This window comes from Mesoplodon mirus (assembly GCF_964341445.2).
Source record: "Mesoplodon mirus genome assembly, chromosome: 9".
In the NCBI taxonomy this organism is placed as follows: Eukaryota; Metazoa; Chordata; class Mammalia; order Artiodactyla; family Ziphiidae; genus Mesoplodon; species Mesoplodon mirus.
This window is the reverse complement of record NC_138985.1, coordinates 9,260,711-9,283,162: the sequence shown is the minus strand read 5'-3', so window position 1 is coordinate 9,283,162 and position 22,452 is coordinate 9,260,711. Positions and strand designations below refer to the sequence as shown.

Here is a 22,452-nt window from a genome sequence, read left to right as displayed (position 1 = left end):
GACACACTGGGAAACTCCCTCCCACCGAGGGCTGGGGTGGTCTGGGGTAGCAGAGCCCCCATGAAGATACAGCAATGGAAACCCAGAAACACTTTAGTGAAGGCCACTCAGGCACCCTTCAGCTCAGTGCCTACACCAGACACAAGAGGAAGCCTCAGACCCTTCCTAATCCACACTCTAACCAGCCCCCAGCCCGGAGACCAGCCTCCTAACCCCACGCCCACCCACGCTCTCCGTGTGGCCACAGCAGCATACGAACCCAGGCCGTGCCACAGCTCACCCTGAACCGCCGGCTCGGGGAGAAGCCAAGACGTGAGAGTCCTGCACATGTCACACCCCAGGATGCGAGACAGAGGACAAGCCCAGGGACCCCGAGACTGCGCCCTCAATCCTCGCACTGTGCCCCTAGTTCAGTCCGAGAACTTGCTCCTTAAGAAGTTTTCGTAAATGCATCAACACCCACTTCACTGGGACCCCGAAACATAACAGACCCACCCTGACGATCAGCCCTGGAAACCCTGAAAGCAGAAACTGCCTTTCACAGCTCTCGGTACAAGAAAGCTTGCCAAACCAAAGAAAAGAAGCCTACAATTAGTGATCAATGTCTTTAGGCTCACGCGGGACGAGAGAATCCTCCCCAGGGTGACACAGTGACCAGGCCAGCAATCACAGTGCTTCAGAGGGGGGTGCCCCACCACCGGGTCACCTACGGATCAGAGAAATATAGCTGATCTTCAAAGAGACTCACCCATTCAACATAAACGCACCAAGCTTCTAGTATAAGGCAGGCACATTAGTGCTTACAGCAGAGACCCTGTCCTTTCGTCTGCAGAAAACAGATAGTAAGCACTAAACATACTATGCAATTTATTTATTTATAATTTAAGAGGACGGGGCCATGGAATAATAAAAGAATAGCCTGCAGCAGAGTAAGCAGGAGAGGAAACTGCGATTTAAAGGACCTCGCTCTCTGAAAAGGGGCCTCGAGCAAAGACTGGAGGGCGGAAGGCCCAGGTGTCAAGGGCAATATGGACCAAGGACCTCTGCCTAGGTACTGGTGGCAGCCTGGGCAAAGTGCGTTCAATATCTTCATCTTGATCGTGACCATCCTTAACAACCACAGTAGATGCCGCTTTCCCTGTGAAATAAATGTCAGATGCAGCTTCTTACGTTTCCGTCCTACTTTGGAAGTTTCTACCAACAATAATGACGTGTTTTTCCTATGAGCTTATGCTCCTTTTGCGTTTTTTTTTTTTTTAATTTATTTTTTAAGCCCAGTCCCTTTCTCCTGAGCAAGTTCCCAGGCACCTGGAAGCAGCTGGTGGAGACAGCCTTCCCCTCCCCATCTCCAGCAGCCAGGGCAGGACTGAAAACCTTCACAGAACTTCCTACATCTCAGCAAGCCCAGAACTCCCCAAAGGCTGAAGGCCAGAAAAAAAAATGTCAGATGTCCACCACCTTTCCAGAAAAACTAAAGCACAGTGACAGAAAATTCAGTAAGATCTTTCCTTAAAGATCAATTAGAGGAGGGCTTCCCTGGTGGCGCAGTGGTTGAGAGTCTGCCTGCCGATGCAGGGGACGCGGGTTCGTGCCCCGGTCCGGGAAGATCCCACGTGCTGTGGCGCGGCTGGGCCCGTGAGCCATGGCCGCTGAGCCTGTGCGTCCGGAGCCTGTGCTCCGCAACGGGAGAGGCCACAGAGTGAGAGGCCCGCGTACCGCAAAAAAAAAAAAAAAAAAAAAAAAAGATCAATTAGAGGAGAATCTCATAGATGTTGATAATAATGGTAGCCTTCAATTATAGTAACTTCAGAAACACTTTTCTTTTGATTTCTGCCTAGTTAATAAAATAATAATAATAATAATTTTTAAAGGACCAGTGGCCACATTCTCATGGTCTCCCTCGAACATGCATAAATATTTAGCGTGTTCTGGGGAAAGTGCCAAAGTGAGTGTTTACTGTATATGAAGATCGTTGCTGGGTTAATAACTGCAGGGCAGGCCCAGGACGCAGAGGACACTTTGCCCAAAGAGGAAGAAGTAGCCAGGAACAGTACAAGGACCCAGGCAGGCCACTGTGAGACTCAGTATGAGCTAAAGACGGCACCGAATATCACTGAAACCTAGCTGCGACTATAAAGACCAAACGCTTAAACAGGAAATTAGAGTCAAGAAGCTCGTGTTGAAATTACTCCATATGCTTTAATAAAAGGAGTAATTTTCAGGTCCTCCTTCTCCAAAAATGTACCATTTTTGAAAAGCAGTTGCAGCTGCGAAGTTTCCGTCCATTGAAACATTTTCTGCGTGATCACGACCTGCCCCTGTCCTCCAGCTGCCCGTCCAGTGCACACCTGCAGAAAGGATCCAGCTTATTCATCCCTTTGCAGCCGAGTGAAAAGGAAGTTCTCCAGCGCCCAGAGCAGCCAAGAAAGTGCCACGTCACCCCATCACCTCCAAGACACATCCTGCTTCATCTCCAAATCTAACCAGTCGTTAAGAGGACCACTGCGTGCACGACGGGCCATAATCAGATATTACAACACGGTGACAGGGCCCCGCCCGTGACCCCGTCTTCAGAGAGCACAGAAATCACCCCAGAGGCTCTGCGCCTGCAGCCTTGGCCCCCACACCAGCCGCCGTCCACCAAACAGGCCCACAAACAGGAGACAAGCACGGCCTCTGACCTGCGGCCCCGGGAAGGACACCCCTGGGGAGGCGGGGAGCGGGGTCTCCCCGCAACAGCCAGAGCACACTTTCAAACCCAGAGCCGAAGGCACGGGCAAGCCCTGGGCACCCCAGCTTCCAACAGGGCCACCCTGCTTCTGGGAAACAGGGCAGAGCCTCCACGCGGGCCGGGCCCAGGTGAGACACAACTCAGGGCTGAGCGTGGAGGTCGCGTGGGCAGAAGACGGCCGCGTCAATGAGGACAGCACAGCAGGTGGAGCTCAGGTCTGTGACGGGCAAACCACGAGCCCCGTCCACCTCCCTTAGAAGGTCCAGCCTCCTTGCCTGCAAAGCGGGAGCGTTAACCTGAGACCCGGGGGCCCGCCTGGACGTGTGCAGAAGGTAGGGTGCACAGGGGCCCCGACGGCCAGCGGCCGGACCACGCAGGACCGCCCAGGCCCCAAGGGATGACGCAGATGACAGTCAGAACTCAGCTGACACCGGAAAGGGCAAGCGCAGGTCTGCAGGCCCTGTCACATGAAAGCAATAAACGTGAGTCAGGGGAGTGGCTGTCAACAGAAGCCAGGCTGCCAGGACGCTGAGCAGCCCACCAGGAGCCCAGGGCCCGAGTCACCATTCCACAAGCGGATCCTGCCCTCTCCCTGCCCCCGCTCTCACTCGGCTGGCCCCAAGTCCTGCCCCCGCTGTAGCAATGAAACCTTACTAGACAGAGCATTAATTAAGTCCGGTCCCCAACTGACTGATCGGCCTGCCGGCCGGCATCACACCCAGCCAAGCACAGGGCGCCCAGGAGAAGCCAAGGGACAGGATGGGGAGACCCGGCCCACAGGCCCCAGCCTGAGCTACCGGGTACCAGCCGCGTGACCTGGGAGTTGCCAGCACCTGCAAGCCTTGGTCCCCCGAAAAGAAACAGATGCCTAACCTACGCACGGTGCTTGCCACGGTATCAGAGGCAGAACGGAACACAGAGAAGGAACTCCATAAATATAGCTGTGATACTTCAGAAGAAATCCAAGACCTCAAGCCCACACTCTTCCAGAAGTATTTAGTCAATACAAACAAAAGCATTCAGGATACAGCAAGTCTGTCCCTCTCCAATAAGAAATGTATACTTTTAAAATTTTCATTTATATGTACTTACTTGTAGTATTTCACTGATTCTAAGACACGCCCCCATTTTAACAATTTTGAAATTTAAACACTTTCCAACCTATCCACATTTAAGGATTATACATGATAATCTTTATTTTGAATGAAAAGTTGTCATTAAAATTGACCCTTTTGGGGCTTCCCTGGTGGCGCAGTGGTTGGGAGTCCACCTGCCGATGCAGGCAACACGGGTTCGTGCCCCGGTCCAGGAAGATCCCACGTGCCGCGGAGCGGCTGGGCCCGTGAGCCATGGCCGCTGAGCCTGCGCGTCCGGAGCCTGTGCTCCGCGACGGGAGAGGCCACAACAGTGAGAGGGCCGCATACTGCAAAGAAAAATAAAATAAAATAAAACTAAAACTGACCCTTTATCCCATGGCACTTTAGGATCAAGGAAATTCAGTGAGTGCAGAATCCCAGGACACAAGCACAACGCTTCATCGCAAGGCTCTGAGGAGAGCAGGACCCATGTGGTCCCGACAATGTAAACACTCACATCCTCCACAAATACAAACGTTAAGAAAAACACACCTGGTACCTGGTAGGGGAAATGGGCTTGGTCTGCCTTGCTATTCTCATCTAAAAAGGGGAGAACATGAAGGGTTGTGGGAAGATTCCTACTTAGGAAAATCCAAGTGAAGTCCCTGGCATGCCAACCAGCACGTAGTTAGCGGCTTGGTTCTCTCACCTGTAAAATGGGTATCACAAAGGTATGAAGGTCCCACCTCTGAGGGCTGGTGGAGGGTAAAATCGGAGAACCCAAGTCGAGGATCCAGAAGTGCTGAATCTTCTCCCCACCAGCCGATCTCCACTGAGTGGGGAGCGACGGGTTCCATCAAGAAACGATGCGGGGTCCCCGCTGGCCCCCCTCACCAAGCTCACGGCTGAGGCTGATGGTCTGTGTTTCCTCTGCTTGTCTGTCCCACCAGGGCTGGGAGTCTCCCAAGGCAGGGCTCCCTCCTCCTGCATCTTGATCCCAACATCCAGCCACGGTCGGCCCATCATTCCCAGAACACGAAGGGAATGAACAAATCAGCCACGTGACGCCCAGTGTTTAAAGAAAAGGGCGTTCAACTGATTCCACAAATGACAGAAAATGTAAACTCATGTGCTGTTTCCTAACACGTCACTGACCATCCAGGATTCCAATAAATAAAACCAAATGACTACAGTTTGTCACATCAGGGAGAAAATGTTTACCCAAACCAAGTATCATCTATTTTTTTCTAATTTTTATTTTAATTATTTATTTTTGGCTGCGTTGGGTCTTCGTTGCTGCGCGTGGGCTTTCTCTCATTGCGGTGAGCAGGGGCTACTCTTCGTTGCAGTGTGCAGGCTTCTCACTGCGGTGGCTTCTCTTGTTGTGGAGCACGGGCTCCAGGCACGTGGGTTTCAGTAGTTGTGGCACACGGGCTCAGTAGTTGTGGCTCACAGGCTCTAGAGCGCAGGCTCAGTAGTTGTGGCGCATGGGCTTCGTTGCTCCGCGGAACATGGGATCCTCCCGGGCCAGGGTTCAAACCCGTGTCCCCTGCATTGGTAGGCGGATTCTTAAGCGCTGTGCCACCAGGGGAGCCCTCCTTTTGAAGTGAATTTTCTACAGTGATTTCAAAGACTTGAAAAGATTATAACCTTGAAGTGACAGAGGCATCACAAAAAAATCACTTACGAATTCTACTGCTAAAAAAGAATCTACACTCTAACAAATCAGCAGCTCACGTCGTGTATCAAAATAACAGTCCCCACTTAATGAGGTTTGTTTATGTGCCAAGACAAGGCCAGGGGCTCGACATAAGTGACTTTCATTCTCACAGTGACACTGTAAGCAAGGCACATACAGAGAACCTAAAAGGCGTCCAGTCACGAAGAACGTGTTGTCAATGCATTCATCAATTGCCAGCTTCACTGCGCAAAACACCTCTATTAAACAGTGGTTGTTACTAAATTCAGAAATAATCTTGAATGATTTGCGAAACTGCTTTAGGTGAAGATCCTATGTACTGGAAGAGTCTCATAAAAGTAAGTGATGTCTCATAGAGAACAGACTTGTGGTTGCCAAGGGGGAAGGGGGTGGGGGAGGGATGGACTGGGAGTCTGGGGTTAGCAAATGCAAACTATTACATATAGAATGGATAAACAACAAGGTCCTACTGTACAGCACAGGGAACCATATTCAATATCCTGTGATCAACCGTAATGGGAAAGAATATTAAAAAAAAGAATGCATACATATGTATAACTGAGTCACTTTGCTGTACGGCAGAAATTAACTCAACATTGTAAGTCAACTACACTTCAATAAAAAGATAAAAATAAAAATAAAAAAGTGATGTCTCAACTGATCTTGGCATCCGTCTCCCCCTACCATGACGAGTGGGAGGAACTGTCCACAAATTTCTTGAAGAGAACGAAGCCCAATGAAAATGTCTCTCTGCCGAAGTATGGGTGAATAAGATGAGAAACGGAGAAGCCACAGGACGGCTCTTTGGCTAAAAGATAAATGACCGTGACCAACTCTGGGAATGGAATTCGATTCCAAAGAATGAGCCCAAGTCCAGACCGTAAGGGATGAGAGCACCCAGCTCCTTCAGACGCTGCTGAGATGGAGGAACCAGGTGTGAACCCAACCGAAGACCCAACGCTGTGTGTGACTGGCAATCGAGGTCTCACGGGTCTTGTCTTGTCCCTGAGTCTTGTCCCTGCTGTCCCCACGATGAGGGAGGAGAGGAGCGGACACGAGGAGGCCCACTTGGGCCCCTGTCCACCCAGCACACTCACTGCACTGACAGGTGTCCTAAAGCAGGGGGTGGTCTGCAGAGGGCCAGCCGCTGCTCAACTCTGCTGGTGAGGCCCCAAAGCAGCCACAGAGAGGTGGTAACTGAAGGAACATGGCCGTGTTCCAATAAAACTTTATTTACAAAAGCAGGCAGGGGCCGGATTTGGCCCCCAGGCTGTGGTTTGCCAACCCCTGCCCTGCGAGGGGAGGCTCCTGGCCTGAAGGCTCAGGAATGCACAACTGAAATGGGGCCAAAGGAAGCAACCTGCAGAGACGTGGGCTGAGAGAGTTTATGAAGTTACAGACACGGACGCAGGGGAAGAGGGGCTGTCGCAGGAAGGCTGCCGTGTCGCCCTGTGCTGGCCAATGGAGCTGCAGAGGGGCAGGATCGCCAGCACAATGTCCACGACGCTTGATTCTAATACAAGCGGATGCATCTTCAAATCAGAAATCAGGAAAAAAAACTATAAGAGTAGAAATAAATATTTGGATTAAATATCTGAAGATTCGCCAGTCATCTTCTTTTTTTCCCCTCTATCAAATGTGGTTTTTATTCAACGGACAAGCACTTTTCTATAGCTGCACCTTGTGGAACCTCACATGGCAGAAACAAGAGTTTTTTTTTGTAGACATTTTTTTTCCCGTATTAAAAATGAGACTGGGGCTTCCCTGGTGGCGCAGTGGTTGAGAGTCCGCCTGCCGATGCAGGGGGCGTGGGTTCGTGCCCCGGTCCGGGAAGATCCCACATGCCGTGGAGCGGCTGGGCCCGTGAGCCATGGCCGCTGAGCCTGCGCGTCCGGAGCCTGTGCTCCGCAACGGGAGAGGCCACAGCAGTGAGAGGCCCGCGTACCGCAAAAAAAAAAAAAAAATGAGACTGGTCCTAAAAATATAGGTAGAAATAAATTTAAATTCACAAAAAACTGCATTCATGAGCCTGAAGATGAGGATGGGGCTGAGCCTCCGGCTGAAGCTGGACCTGAGGCTGTTCTGAACCTTGACCCTTGATAGGAGATTCCAGGTGCCCAGACTGCATAGACCCAGGCTTAGTTTCCCGAGGTTGGCCTCGGGCCTGGGTAAGAGAAGTGGCAAAGGTGCTGGAGCCAGCTAACTCACCCTTCAGAGGGAAGGAGGCTGCGCTGGGTGTTGCCACCTTCAAGGAATCCGTTCCCTGCGTTATCACATCCTCAGGAACTAAGCTCCCCTCGGTTCCTTCCACAAAGATACCAGTCAAATAGCTCAACACCCAGGATCGGCGGCTGCAGCGGTCCTAACCCAAGGAGACTGCCCGAAGCATCTGGAATGAGCGAAGCCGCGTTGTGTGAGAGAAGAGTCGACGCTTGCTGAGTTTTCCTTTCTGGCGCTGCAGCTCTGGGATGCTAGAAGCTGTGGTATCAACCTCTCCATCACTTCGACCCCTACGGCCACGGATGGCAGCTGCAGTCTCCCCCTTTTCCTCTCCTTCCACGCCACTGGTCTCCTCCATGATCCGAGGAAGGCCACGCCTCCGGCCCAGGCCTTCCTCTGGTCCCTGAGGTCTACCTCAGGTCGCCCGGTTCGCTTGGCCAGAGCAGTTTGCAGTCTCCGGAGCCGACCTTCAACAATCCACTTGTTTTTTCCTGTAGTGGGACATACCCTCCAGACTCTTGTCAATGTCACCGATGCCGAGGGTGGAGCCACTGCACTCCTGCACAAGGCAGGCCAGGACAGCGGCCTTCTCTTGGGGAGGCTAGGCTCGAAGAGGCTGGGTGTGCAGGCTGTCACCGAGGGCCGTCCCCTCTCCATACGCCACGAGGGGCCGCGCGGGATCTCAGACCCACTGCCTCTTGTCGGTGGGATCTTGGACACCTTCTCCCCCAAGATCTTTAAGGACTGACAGGAACCTTACCAACCGATCTCAAGTTTCAAACCTACAGGTTTGAATCTCAAACCTACATACAAGCATCTCGTTTCTACATCACAGTTCAACACTTTACTCAAATGTCTGTACCTGAACTCATTTTTATTTTCTGTGTGTGTGTGTGTGTGTGTCTGAAGGATAGCGAATGCTATTTTATGTATAATAAAGAAACAAGATGTACCTCATAATAGGTGCACAATCAGAACCCTGGAGGATATGGCTAGGAAATAAAAATGTTCTTGACTTGAGAAAGATGACCCAGGGTCCAGGGCGGCCAAGTCACCGAGCGCCCCCCCCCCAACCCCATGTACCTGAGGGACCCAGTTCGACAGGTTGAGTCAGATTCTGCAAGATGTGTGCCATGAAGAAACTTCTTGGTTCATAGCTTTGGGGGTTTGAGAACTGCAGACAGTGGGCTGTAGGCCTCTATTTATAAACCCCCAAAGACCTCTCCTTCCTAAGTAACTGAAATCCAGACCCCTCCCTGGCTCTTCAGGCCAGGTATGCTGGCCTCTGGCCCCTGAAAAGGCTGTGTCCCAGCCCGGCCCGGGTGCTGCCCCCCAGCTCTGGGCACTCCCTCCAGGGGGGTCTCCCTGACTTCCTGGCCTCTCTCTCTCCCACTGTCAGATTTTCTTTGCTTGAGAATCATGATCATTACTCACAACTATCTCATGTGCCAGTTTCCCCATGACCCTCTCCCCGACTAGGAGTCAGGAGCCCCAGGAAAGCAGCTGGCTGGAGAAGAGCTGCCACCCAGCGCTCACACTGCAGGTGGCACCTGGCTGGGGTTCAAGCAACATCCAAGGAATTAAGGAGGAACTCCCTGGCGGTCCAGCGGTTAGGACTCCGCACTTTCACTGCTGAGGGCCCGGGTCTGATCCCTGGTCGGAGAACTAAGATCCCACAAGCTGCACCGCACAGCCAAAAAGAAACAAAACAGAACAAAACAAACAAACAAACAAATAACAAAAAAAAAACAAGGAATTACAGGGAACGACTCTGGGTGGGCGATTGAGACCAGGCTGGCCCAGTGCCGGGTAACTTCCACACCCTTCTCCCAATCCCCACGGCACCCTGACGACACCGTGTACCCTTGTTCACCAGCAGGGACACTGAGGCATCCCATGGTTTCCCCCGAGGCCACAGAACCAGGACAATATCACAGTTTAAAGGAACAGCCTAAGTCCAACAGTGAAGTAGTTCAACCCCCCCCAGCCCCCCACCCCATGCCCCCCACCAACCTGCTACCTCTGACCCTGAAGCAGGAAGCAGGGTGATTAAATGCACAAAATCCTTCTGGTGCTTCTACGTCCAGAACAAACTCGACTGAGCAGCGACTCATTGACTGAACCCTAATCCAAGCCACAGCGATGAGTGAGCAGCTAGAATGAGAACATTATTTGTAGGCTGACGACCTTACAAAGAAATTCTTCTCTCTAAAAACTTGGAGATGTATCTATTTGCTGTAACTGCAGATTACTCAAGACCGAACGCATTGTAAATCATCCCATGTTCTGAGAAATTCTGGAACTGTCGGCTGATTTTTCCAGGAACAGAGGGTAAGAGCTGCCAAGCCCGCCTGCTGGACTCCCGCAGGAGCGCAACAGTGCCTGCAAAAGCCGCGGCACGGCATGACGGAGCCCTTCCTCCTGGGGTGACAGGCTCCGCTGGCAGGGCCCACCGTGTGTCCGCGGCCTCCTGGCTCCTGGGAAGAGCCCTGGGCAACTGGGACGGCGACTACAAACACCTGACACGTCCGCGAAGCCAGGCACTGGCTATGGCTGGCACTCCTGCCATCCCGGCCTGGACCAGAGGAAATCTGAGATGCCAGTGGGTTGAGCTAAGAGGGCCTCGGGGTGGAACCTTCCCTACGTCCTATCTGGCCCTTACGGTTCACTCTGTGCCCAGCAAAGAGGATGCTGCTCAGCTAACTTACAGACACACTTCCCTGGGGAAGGTTCTCCCTGCAGTTCCCTGGGAGCACTGGTGCCAAGTGTAAGGCTGGCAGGCTGGGGTGACAACCAGCCGAAGCTAAGCGGTCAAGTGAGAGCTGAACCCGTGACCCATAGCGGCATCACGGAGTTTCAATCGACAGGGTGAGGCAACCACGGCCTCTTTAAGACCCAGAGAATGATCACACAGGAGGCAGAGGGCAGGACCTGGAGAACGCTCACCCACTGAACAGGCTGGGGGCCACCAGCAAACTTCATGGCTCTGCGAAGGTTTTAGCCCCCTTGTCTCGCCTGAAACTGACTGTGCCTTTAGTCTCAAATCCAGTAATCACAGTGAATGCTATTCCTAATCTCCAGGCTTTCTTCCAAGACCTCTTTCTCTCTGACACCAAAAAAATTAAAAAGACACCTCTCTGCAGCCCCTATGCTATGGGCAAATTATCATCACTGCAGCTAAGCACAGACTTCACAGATGAAGGGAGAGAAAAGCAAGCTCAGAGAAGTGCAAATATCAGATCAAGGGACTTCAAAACGTAAGACTCCTGCTGGAAAAACAGAGGCCGAGAGAGAGGTGGTACAAGGGCTTCACACGCTGACAGGCTGAGAAGGAGAGACCAAGATTCGCTTGTCAAATCCAAAGATCTCAGGATCAAACGCATCGGTCTACACCGTAAAGCAAAAAGCTCAAACGAAAACCTGCCCCAGGAGATAAAGGACACTTACAGATGAAACTCGTCCAACAGCCCATGCAGAAGGGCTGGAGGTGAACCTGCGGTCCCACAACGCCTGCCTGATGCTACAGGGGTGGGAAGGGCTCCACCTGTGACAGGCGGGTCACCGCGGGGCCGAGGACCTTCTCCTCCCTACGCCTCTGCTCGAAATCCCAACATTCGCCAGCCTTCCCACCCACCATCTGGAGCTTCAGGGCCCAGCGGGGGACAACACAGGGCCCGCTTCACGGCAGGGAAGTGTGCACTACGATGCAAATCTTGCAGGAAAGGACGCTGCGGTCACAGTGATGATGAGCTCTTCCAAGCAAAGCAAGGAAGGCCGTGTGAAAGTGCCTGGTCTGTGCGCTGAAGGGCGCGTCCACAGCCCCACTCAGCACTTCCTCCTTGACCTGCTAGTGATGGACGGTCAGCTGATGAGCTACATTTGTGCCCCCGGCCCTTGGCCAGGCCACTGCCAGAATCCGCTGCCACACTCACTCATACCTGGTAGTATGGATGGTGCAGAAAGGAATCTGGGCCGCCCGCTAAAGCCATCGGTTCCTTCCTGACGTCTTCAAATCGCGTGGACGGGGCCGCGGCACCTGGAATGAAGACAGACCGTGAGAAGCCCGGCCAGAGGGAAGGCCCGCCGCTCGCCGGCGGCTCCCAGGCCACGCGCCTGCGCAGGAGACGCCAGACACCACTCGGATTTTGGGGGCGCCAGGGGGCCGGCACCAAGCCCAGAACCTCGAGCAGCCACCTGTGGTCACAGGGCCCGTGGGGCAGAGGCACTCAGAGGGGCGAGGGGGACGGCCATCCACAGTTGTCAACGTCCCGAAGACTTTCTGAGACTGTGGGCAACGCAGACCGCCTGAGTCCAGAGAAGCACCGCGGGGTGGTGGGGCGTGGCCGGCGTCCTCTGAGCACGACGCGTGCAAATGCTGCCTCCACCAGCCACGGCCCGGGAGGAACCACCGTCGGTGGACGCCGCACCACCACCTACAGGGTCCAGGCGCTCCCTGCAGGCACCACCCTGGGAACAGCACTCATGGGCGGGGCCTCTGAATGGACGTTAGGACCCGCCACGGACTCCCGGGAGGGCTGGGGCGACATCAGCCCCGTGAAGATGCACACTCGGCTCCTGCAAGGAGCCCCCGACAGGCAGGGAAGGGAGGTCCTGCCGTCCTCCCGAATCTCCTGGGGTACAACCACACACCTGATCTGTACGAGGCAGTCAGTGAGAGTTTCGGAGCCGACCCAACAAACCCCACCTCCCGCAAAATGCAGAGGACGGGGGCAGGGGTGGGCCGCACAGCATCCTGGTCCGGACTGGGGACCCATCACCCCTTTGTTTCTGGACACAAAAAACGCCACGCCTGACACTCACAGACAAGAGGCCACCTATGATGTGACCTTCCCCAGATGTCTTTCCACGAGGACAGGAGACTGTTAGAAGCCACACTCTGGACCGCAGTCGGGGGGATTCCAGGCAGAGAAAGGAACCAGTGCTGTGGTCATGAAGGGCCCCCTCGTGTGCTACACACACACACACACACACGCACACACGCACACCATTCCTCTCTCTCAGAAATCACCGGAATTACGAACATTCTCAGGCACAGTGGCAACAGCCATTAACATTCTCTGTCACAATCCACCCCAGAGGCATCCTGGACCCTCGGCCCTGAGCAATTCATAACTCCTGAGCATGCGAGGCTTTCTCCAGCCTCTGCACCCATAGGCTTTGTTCTCAACACCATCAGCAGCTAAGTCCTGCTACCCTGTAGGACTGAGCTCAGGGATCACCTCCTCCAGGAAGCCCCCCTGAATTGTCCCTCACCGATCACCACCACCCACGATAGCTCAGTCAGTGTCCACTCTGGGCTCACACCCGTCCCTCCATCTGCCACACGGAGCTGCAGATGCCCCTTCTGGGTCTCACTCCCCACAGATGAACCCTTTGCTCCCTGGGAACAGAACTCTCTCCAGGGCAGCCCCCAGCCTCACTCTCAGGAAGCACCGGCAGAGAGACACCGCCTGGCTCTTCAGGGCCTGTGTCCACGCAGGCAGGGCTCACAAAGGGGCTCAGGGGCCACCCGCATCACCCTGTCAGAGGGGAGAAAACCAGACAGCAACAAGGGCCACCTGCCACGTCCAGGGCTACCTGGAGGGACACCCTCCGCCCCTACGGGGACAGGCAGGCATCCAGTGTCCCCTCCAAGGGGACGGCTCACCCCTGAGGCTGCGTTTCAGTGAACAGTAACCAGAGCCTCGATGATGCGTGAACCGGGAAACACAGCTGAGAAGGTGTTTCCCAATCTTACCTTCCGGGGCCTGTAAAGGTTTATTTCCCTGAAGTAGCTTTACTATGAGAAAAATAAGAAAAATTGAGAAAATGGTTCGCTTCTCTCAATGAAAGAATAGAAAAACCAGGAAAAAGGGGACTGGAAGAAACACTACAGACAAGGACCTGCTCAGGACAAGATGAACCGATGCTGGTTCCAGCAGAACCAACACTGCAGGGCACTAAATCCACGGGAGAGAAACTCCAGAAGCACCGCAAACAGCCCACAGAGAAGATAAGCTAAAGCACAACGGCACAAGGTGACATGCGGGACGCAGAGGACAGACCGGGAAAGACCAGAGATCGTCACGGGACAGGGCTCCTCACATTTCAGAGTTCTCCCTCAACTCACATCACAGGCTCCGTGTTCTAGAACTCAGAAATAAAAGACTCAGAAGCTTCCCAGAGGAAAACTGAAAGACTTCGGTAGGGCATAAAATTAGGGATACTAATTCCACCAAGCATGATGGCGAAAATAATCAAGGTCAGATCCAGTTATGGGCTGAACTGTGTCCCCCACACCCCACCCCAAACTCATATGTTGAAGCCCTAACCTCCAGGACCTCCGAACGTGGCCATATTTGAAGGTAGGGTCTTCAAAGCGGTAATCAAGGCAAAATGAGACATTACCGTGGGTCCTGATCGAACGTAAGGGATGAAGACACAGACACACACAGAGGGACGACCATGTGAGGACCCGGGGAGAAGACGGCCATCCACACGCCCAGGAGAGAGGCCTCAGGAGGGACCAGCCCTGCCCACACCTTGACCTCAGACTTCTGGCCTCCAGAGCTATGGGAAAATAAATTTCTGTTGTTTAAGCCGTCTAGTCTATGATACTTTATTATGGGAGTCCTAGAAAACTAATACAGACCCAAAATTATTAAAACACTACCAAACTGTCCTCACAGCTACAAGGAGAAGCATTTACTGTCACTCAGTTACGTCTTCTGCTAGGTCTCTGGGACTCTTTAAATCACCAGCACAGAAACACAGGGACGGCCCGTGAGAGGCTGCTGGGCTGGAGAGACCTGGCAATGGTAACGAGATGGCGGAGGTGCTTTGTCCCCACGGCAGGACGGGTGAGGCTGGTGGCCTCCCTGCAGCCTTCGCAGGACCGGCAGCCCCCAGGCCTTCAGGCTCCTCCAGCCCTGAGGCCACTCGCCCCTGTGGCAGTTTAGTCTCCTGTGTCCGTCTGTCCACACTCCACCACCCAGCCCCTTAACCAGACACCAATGGGGGGTTGCTCTGAAGGCATTCGGTAGAAGTGGAAACATCTGCAGACACTGGACTTGAAGCAAGTCCCCTCCATGGTGGGGGTGGGCCTCGTGCCATCAGCTGGAGGCCTTAAGAGCGAAGATGGAGGTTTCCTGGAGGAGAAGGAATCTGGCCTCGAGGATGTAGCAAACTCCTGCTCACGGATCCCAGACTTGCAGGCCTCACCCTCACCGGAGCCAATTCCTTAAAATAAATCTCCGAATACACACACACAACACCCCAACCACTAGCTGTAAGATCCCAGGATCATGCCACGATGCCCCCGTAGGCCTCCCCACCGCAAACACACGGCCGCGTGGGTCTGACGATTCTATGGGCCACTGCCCGGCACCCGCCACGTCCTCCCCACCCCCCAGCCCTTTCAACAAACACGCCTCCGGGCTTCCCTGGTGGCGCAGTGGTTGAGAGTCCGCCTGCCGATGCGGGGGACACGGGTTCGTGCCCCGGTCCGGGAGGATCCCACGTGCCGCGGAGCGGCTGGGCCCGTGAGCCATGGCCGCTGAGCCTGCGCGTCCGGAGCCTGTGCTCCGCAATGGGAGAGGCCACAACAGTGAGAGGCCCACGTACAGCAAAAAAAAAAAAAAACAAAACACGCCTTCTGCCTTCCCCCCTCACTGCGGCCACGCTGTCCTGGGGGCACTGCTTTTCTCCCCTTCACCTCACTCCCAGTGGCCTGGCTGAGGGGTCAGTGTCCTCCGGGCACCTCCTTTCTGCACAGAGGACAGCCCCCCTGGCCCCTCAGGACCCTCTCTGTGCCCCTCCCATCAGGCTGTCCACGTCCCCACCTCCCCTGCTGTCACGGCCCTGTGCCCCGCTCACCCGTGCATCCTGCTTGCCCTATCTCGCACACTCTCAGGAACTCCTGGACGTAGGCGACATATGGAGACATACTGTTATTTTCCCCTGGAAGCTGCAAATTTAATGGGGGTTAAGAGTGCCGAAAATATTTAAATGTGCCAGTTTTATCACCTAAATATCACCTTTGAAAGTACTGGGTTGGCCAAAAAGTTCGCTCGGGTTTTTCTGCTGTTACAGAAAATCCCGAATGAACTTTTTGGCCGACCCAATATTTGCCAGATGTGATTGCTTCCCAGCCAGAAAAATACATATCCCATAAGCCCTGTTGAGTAGGTTCTTTGGGAAAAGAAAACTATAGTTAGACACAGCAAAAGGTTTGGATTAATTGGTCTCTAATAACATATATCAAACCCAAAGCTAACATCACATTCAATGATGAAAGATGGAAAGCTTTTCCCTCTAAGATCACAAACAAGGAAGGTGAGGATGCTCCTTTCACCACTTCTACTGAACAAAGTAGAGGAAGTTCTAGCCAGAGGAATCAAGCAAGAAAAAGAAATAAACAACATCCTCATGGGAAAAGAAGAACTGACGTTATCTCTGTTCACAGACATGATCGTACGTGTAGAAAACCCTAAAATTTACAAACACACACACACACACACACACCCTAGAGCTTAATAAATAAATTCATCAAATCTATAGGATACAAAAGTCAACATGCAAAAATCAGGTGTGTTTCCAAATACTAACAATGAAAAATCTGAAAAGGAAATTAAGAAAACAACTCCAGGGGCTTCCCTGGTGGCGCAGTAGTTGAGAGTCCGCCTGCCGATGCAGGGGACACGGGTTCGTGCCCCCGTCCGGGAAGATGCCACATGCCGGAAGATCCCACATGCCGCAGAGCGGCTGGGCCCGTGAGCCATGGCCACTGAGCCTGTGCGCCCGGAGCCTGTGCTCCGCAACGGGAGAGGCCACAACAGTGAGAGGCCCGCGTACCGCAAAAAAAAAAAACAAAAAAAAAAACAAAAAAAAAGAAAACAACTCCATTCAAAATAGCATCAAAAATAATAATTAAGAATAAATTTAGGGGCTTCCCTGGTGGCGCAGTGGTTGAGAGTCCGCCTGCCGATGCAGGGGACACGGGTTCGTGCCCCGGTCCGGGAAGATCCCACATGCCGCGGAGCGGCTGGGTCCGTGAGTCATGGCCGCTGAGTCTGCGCGTCCGGAGCCTGTGCTCCGCAACGGGAGAAGGCCACAACGGTGAGAGGCCCGCATACCACAAAAAGGAAAAAAAAAAAAAGAATAAATTTAACCAAGGCAGCAAAAGACTTGTGCACCAATTACCAAATGTTGCTATAAGAACATAAATAAGCTATAAGGCAAACATTATATATTCATGGGTTGAAATATTTAATATTGTTAAGATGATTAATATTATCCAAAGCAATTTATAGGTTCCATGTAATCCCTACCAAAGGCCCACTGGCATTTTTTGCAGAAATCAATATAATGTTTCTAAAATTCATAAGGATTCTCATGGGACCCCAAAGAGCCAAAAACATCTTGAAAAAGAAAAGCAAAGTTGGAGGACTCCCATTTCTTGATTTCAGAACTTACTACAAGACTATGGTAATCAAGACAGTGTGATATTGGCATAAGGACAGACGTAGACTAATGCAACAGAACAGAGAGCCCAGAAATAAACCCTCACACATGGCGGACTGATTTTTAACAAAGGTCCCGAGACCATTCACCGGGCAACAGGACAGTCTTCTCGACAAGTGGTTCTGGGAAACTGGATATCCACATGCAAAAGAATAAAGCTGGACGCTTACTTTACCCTACAAACAAAAATTAATTAAAGATGGATTAAAGACCTAAATGTAGAGTTAAAACTATAAAACATATGGAAAATTTTTCATGATACTGGATTTGACAATGATTTCCAGGATATGACACCAAAAACACAGGCAACAAAAGAGAAAAACATATAAACTGAACTTCATCAAACTTAAAAAATTTGTGCATCAAAGGACACTCTCAAGAGAGTGAAAAGACCCACAGAAAGGGACAAAATAGTTACAAATCATATATCTGATAAGGGCTTAATAGCCGGAATAAATAAAGAACTCCTGCAACTCAACAACAAAAAAAGCAAAAAACCAAATTCAAAAATGGGCAAAGGACTTGACACTTCTCCAAAGAAGATACACAGATGATCAACAAGCATGAAAAGACGCTCAATATCACTAGTCATTAGGGAAATGCAAATCGAATCACAATGAGATACCAGGAAAATAATACGTATGGTGAGGATGCAGAGAAACTGGAACCCTTCTGCACTGCTGGTGAGGATGTAAGGTGCAGCCTCTATAAAAACTGGCATGACAATTCCTCAAGAATTAAACACAGAATTAACACAAGTTCCAGCAATTCTATTTCTGGGTATACACCCAAAAGAATCGGAAGCAAGAACTCAAACAAGTACCTGTATACGCGTGTTCATAGCTGCACTGTTTACGATAGCCGAAAGGTGGAACTAAACCAAGTGTCCACTGACAGATGAATGGATAAGCAACACGTACTATAAACAAACAATGGCTATTATTCAGCCTTGAAAAGGAATGGAATTTTGATACACGCTACAACATGGATGGACCTTAAAGACACTATGCTAAGTGAAATAAACCAATCACAAAAGGACAAATACTGTATGATCTTAGTGGTATGAGGTACCTAGTTTAGAGACAAAAAGTAGAATAAAGGTTACCAGGGTCTGGGAGGTGGGGGGTTTGTTTAATGGGCACAGAATTTCCATTTGGGATGATGAAGCAGTTCTGGAAATAGACAGCAGTGATGTTTACACAGCTTTATGAACATAATTCCACTGAGCTGCACACTTAAAATGGTTAAAATGGCAAATTTTATGTTTTGTATATTTTATCCGCATGTTTAAAAAAATTATTGGTAAGTTGGCTATTCAGTGAGCTTCCTTTAATAAAATTAACAACTTTCACTAATTTTTATAATACAACCATGAGAGTTGGCAGAATTTCTTAGGATGCTAAAGCTCAGAGACGCATAAAGCAGTGATTCCAAATATAGCTTTTGTTTATTCAAGCTTTTCCATTTTGATGTATCTTGACCCTTTCTCCGTTCTGTGACTCTGTGTAACCCACTTGTCTAGGAGGTGAAATTGAACCCATCCATCAAGTCCTGCATAAAAATTATCTCATAATTTGCCACCCATACCTGACAAAGACTAAAAGCTCTATCATTATCCTGTTCTCATGGAGACTAAAAAACCTGTACCCACTCTGGACAGAAAACCTCACTTCTTTTTTTTAATTGAAATATAGTTGATTTACAATATTGTGTTAAATTTCTGCTGTACAGCAAAGTGACTCAGTTATATACATATATACATTCTATTTCATATTCTTTTCCATTAGGGTTTATCACAGGATATTGAATATACTTCCCTGTGCTATATACAGTAGGACCTTGTTTATCTATGTAACAGTTGGCATCTGCTAACCCCAAACTCTCAACCCATTTCCCTCTCCCAGCCCCCTCCCCTGTAGCAACCACCAGTCTGTTCTCTATGTCTGTGAGTCTGAGGGAAACCTTACTTCTAAATGCCCTACAACAGTACAGAGGTAATGATACACTGTGCTACTTTAAAGAGGTTAAATTTTAAATCATCCCTGGATTTAACAAAAATGGTGTGCTCCATACAGATACCGAGGAACAGTTTCCAAAGCAGGTCAGTATTGCAACTTTCTATGTACGGTGATAAAAGGCATTCTCATTAACACGCGTAGAAGGACGAAGAAATTGTACCAATCACTACTGTCTTTTTCATTCCTTCGATTCAAGGGGCTCATCGCTAAGTCCGCTTGCTGTCTTGTTTCCATACGTCCCTTTACTTCTGAAGGTTCAGTCCTCCTGGGCGTGAATTCCAATCTCAATAACGTATGTCCCATTTCAACTGAGTTTTGAACTTGTGATAAAAATGTAAATAATCTTCTTCAGAACGTTTGCCCTGTTTTCCTTACGGACTGTAGTTCAGAAACACAGTTCAGGCAAAGTCAAAAGTTTGCTGATTCTAGAGTCAACATTTTTCTTAACACGGTCAATATTTACACTTCTGGACCCAGCAGCTGAACTTGAACATGGCTTTGTTCTTTTCATGTTTATGTGGTTTTTTTTTCCACTTGAAGGGCAATGTGTACTAAATTAAAACGGTACAATTGTCATAAACTTGAAAAGTGCTGCACTCAACAACCCTTTTTCTGAAAGTACGCGGGGCGTTCCTCCCTGGAGCCCTGCAGACTCAGGCTGACGCAGATGACGTGCTTGTTCATGCCTTTCACGTCACCACCAGCTACAGAGGACACTCACGGTGGATTTCAGCTCTTCAGCGCTCCGCCCACCGTGAGGGGGGCCCTGATGAGAAGGTTGACTGTGGTGGAAGCGGCGGGTGCCCGGGTGGCTCCTGCAGCCTCCGCGCGACCCCGGCTCGGCGAGTGCGAAGGCTGCACGCAGCCCGCCCCCATCCATCCCCCTCTGCTCTGTTCTCCTCGTTAAAGGTGCTTTTCGTGACCTACGGACTTGATTTCCAGGAACAACCATGGTTGCAACCCACAGTGTGAAAACAGGGTCAGGCTGGGGCCTGCAGTCCACGCCTACCTCCAGGTTCATGGGCTGTCCTCCTGCAGCCTGGAGGCTGCTGCCCACTGGCCTGTCCATCACCACACTGCCCCCTGCTTTCCAGGCACCTTTTCCAGGCTGGTCCCTGTGGCCACCTCCATCTCTGACCCACTCCTAGAAAAACACGACGCCTCTGCTTAAGGCAACCAGCCACGCCCAGGACCCCCTGAATCCCAGACTGTGTGAACGGGCCCTTTCTGTTTTCAGGTAACCACACATCCAGAATGTGCATTTAATACTGCTGGGAAACTCCGCTCCACTTCCCCAGGAAATGTTCTCTGTGCTCCCCAGAGCGTCTGTTTCATTCTTTCTCTTCTCTCCCCGCACATGCTGCCCACCTTGCAGCCCCCTCAGGTGCTCAGCACCCACACGCCTGCCTCTTCTGACCCCGCAGCACCCGCTGTGAGCTTACAGCCCTGTCGTCTCTGGCCATAGCCACAGCCAGCACTGGACAGCAATCCAAGCTCACTGTGGGTGGGTACTAAACCCCTCCCCGTTCAAAAACTCAGCCCTGATGCCTGCCACACCCAGACAGCACGTGGTAGGGTCTCAAGAAGCATCTGCCAACTAATAAGGCTAAACGGTTTCACAGTATAATATACAGTGTATAATAAATAATGTATAACATATAATGTATAACAGCATAAAACTAAATAGTACAATTGTTGGTGGACAGGTTAAATAATAAAATTTAGTTTAAAAATTAACTATTGTGGTCATTTCATAATAAACGTAAATCATTACACTGCACAACTTAAACTCACACAGTTTTGTACGTCAATTATACCTCAATAAAACTGGAAAAAATTAACAAAGAATTTTTAAAAGAAAAAACAAAAAAATTAACATCGAACAGAGAAGTTTCAAATCTTAAAATGAATCCCTGTAGCATTTGTTAAACAGAAACCTGTGCCTTTCATAAAAGGCAGAGATCGTGCCCCTTCCTAGGGAAAATATAACTGCAATGTTCACGATAGTTTAAGATAATCACTTGCAGAATTGAAAGCAGAATACTTGTCTTTTCAATCATAATAAGAGGATAAAAATAAACTAGTAATACTTGAAACATCAAAGGGAAAATAGAAAACAGGCAGATGAAGAAGCGTTCAAAGCAGAAAAAACTGGTTCAGAAGATGGATGACATATGGAGCAAGAAATGTCAACTGTCCAATTCCCTTCTTCTGAAAATAATATTCAAAATATGCCGATGGGCTTCCCTGGCGGCGCAAGTGGTTGAGAGTCTGCCTGCCGATGCAGGGGACATGGGTTCGTGCCCCGGTCTGGGAAGATCCCACATGCTGCGGAGCGGCTGGGCCCGTGAGCCATGGCCGCTGAGCCTGCGCGTCCAGAGCCTGTGCTCTGCAACGGGAGAGGCCACAACAGTGAGAGGCCCGCGTACCGCAAAAAAAAAAAAAAAAAAAAAAATGCCGATGTAAAACAAAATACCCAAAGCAAAGTGAAATAGAAAAGCTTTAAAAAGAGAGCTAGAAAAGGGAGAGACAGAGACAGAACAGGCAAAGATACAAGAACACACACTCAAACACAACAATAACAGTGGCGTCAATGATAGAAAAGCATCATTAAAACAAAGAAACACTAATCCACACAGATAAAAGTGTAATTATTAATGAGCAAAAGCAGTATTAGGTCTTCACCCTCCAAATAACCAATCAACACTATAAACGAATCTTGAATTGTAAAAATGGGTGCTATGCTTCAGTAAAAAGTTTATACTAAAAGCAAACCAACCAACCAAAACCCTAAGACCTCCAAGGAGAAAGTGAGAAAAAGCGTTTGTTGTTGGACACTTGTGCTCATCACTGAGGGCAAAGGGAGGAATCCAACTGGGATAAAAAGAATGCACAGCGCCCTGCAATGATGAGACAGAATTAATGAATATGCATGAAAAGTGTACATGTGCAAATATTTACAAACACCTGTGAAATGGTTTTAAAAACTACTAAGCCGCAAAGAGTATCAGCGCATCTTGCTAACACATAAAGATCTCTGAGCTAAGAAACACCTGTGCTGAGCCCCCTCCCCCCTGTGCCATGAAGGCACAGACCCGATGCCACGGGTGCCAGGGTGGACACAGGGACGGCCGGCCACCGTGCCAACCCGCCCTGAGCGAGAGCCAAACACAACACAGCTAGAAA

General features: G+C 50.6%; 1 protein-coding gene across 4 annotated transcripts in view; it reads right to left on the bottom strand.

The window, feature by feature from the left end:
- Positions 1–22,452, bottom strand: part of GRB10 (growth factor receptor bound protein 10) — a 191,044-nt gene that overhangs the window by 113,115 nt on the left and 55,477 nt on the right. For 2 of the 4 annotated variants that reach the window (XM_082632732.1, XM_082632733.1), the window contains exons 3-4: positions 15,602–15,692; positions 11,665–11,762 (exon numbers count right to left, since the gene is read on the bottom strand). In XM_082632732.1, coding sequence (XP_082488858.1) covers positions 11,665–11,762; positions 15,602–15,671 — 168 coding nt within the window. In that variant the 5' untranslated portion in view covers positions 15,672–15,692. The remainder of the gene's footprint in view (positions 1–11,664; positions 11,763–15,601; positions 15,693–22,452) is intronic. The other 2 variants (XM_082632734.1, XM_082632735.1) reach the window with 1 other exon arrangement.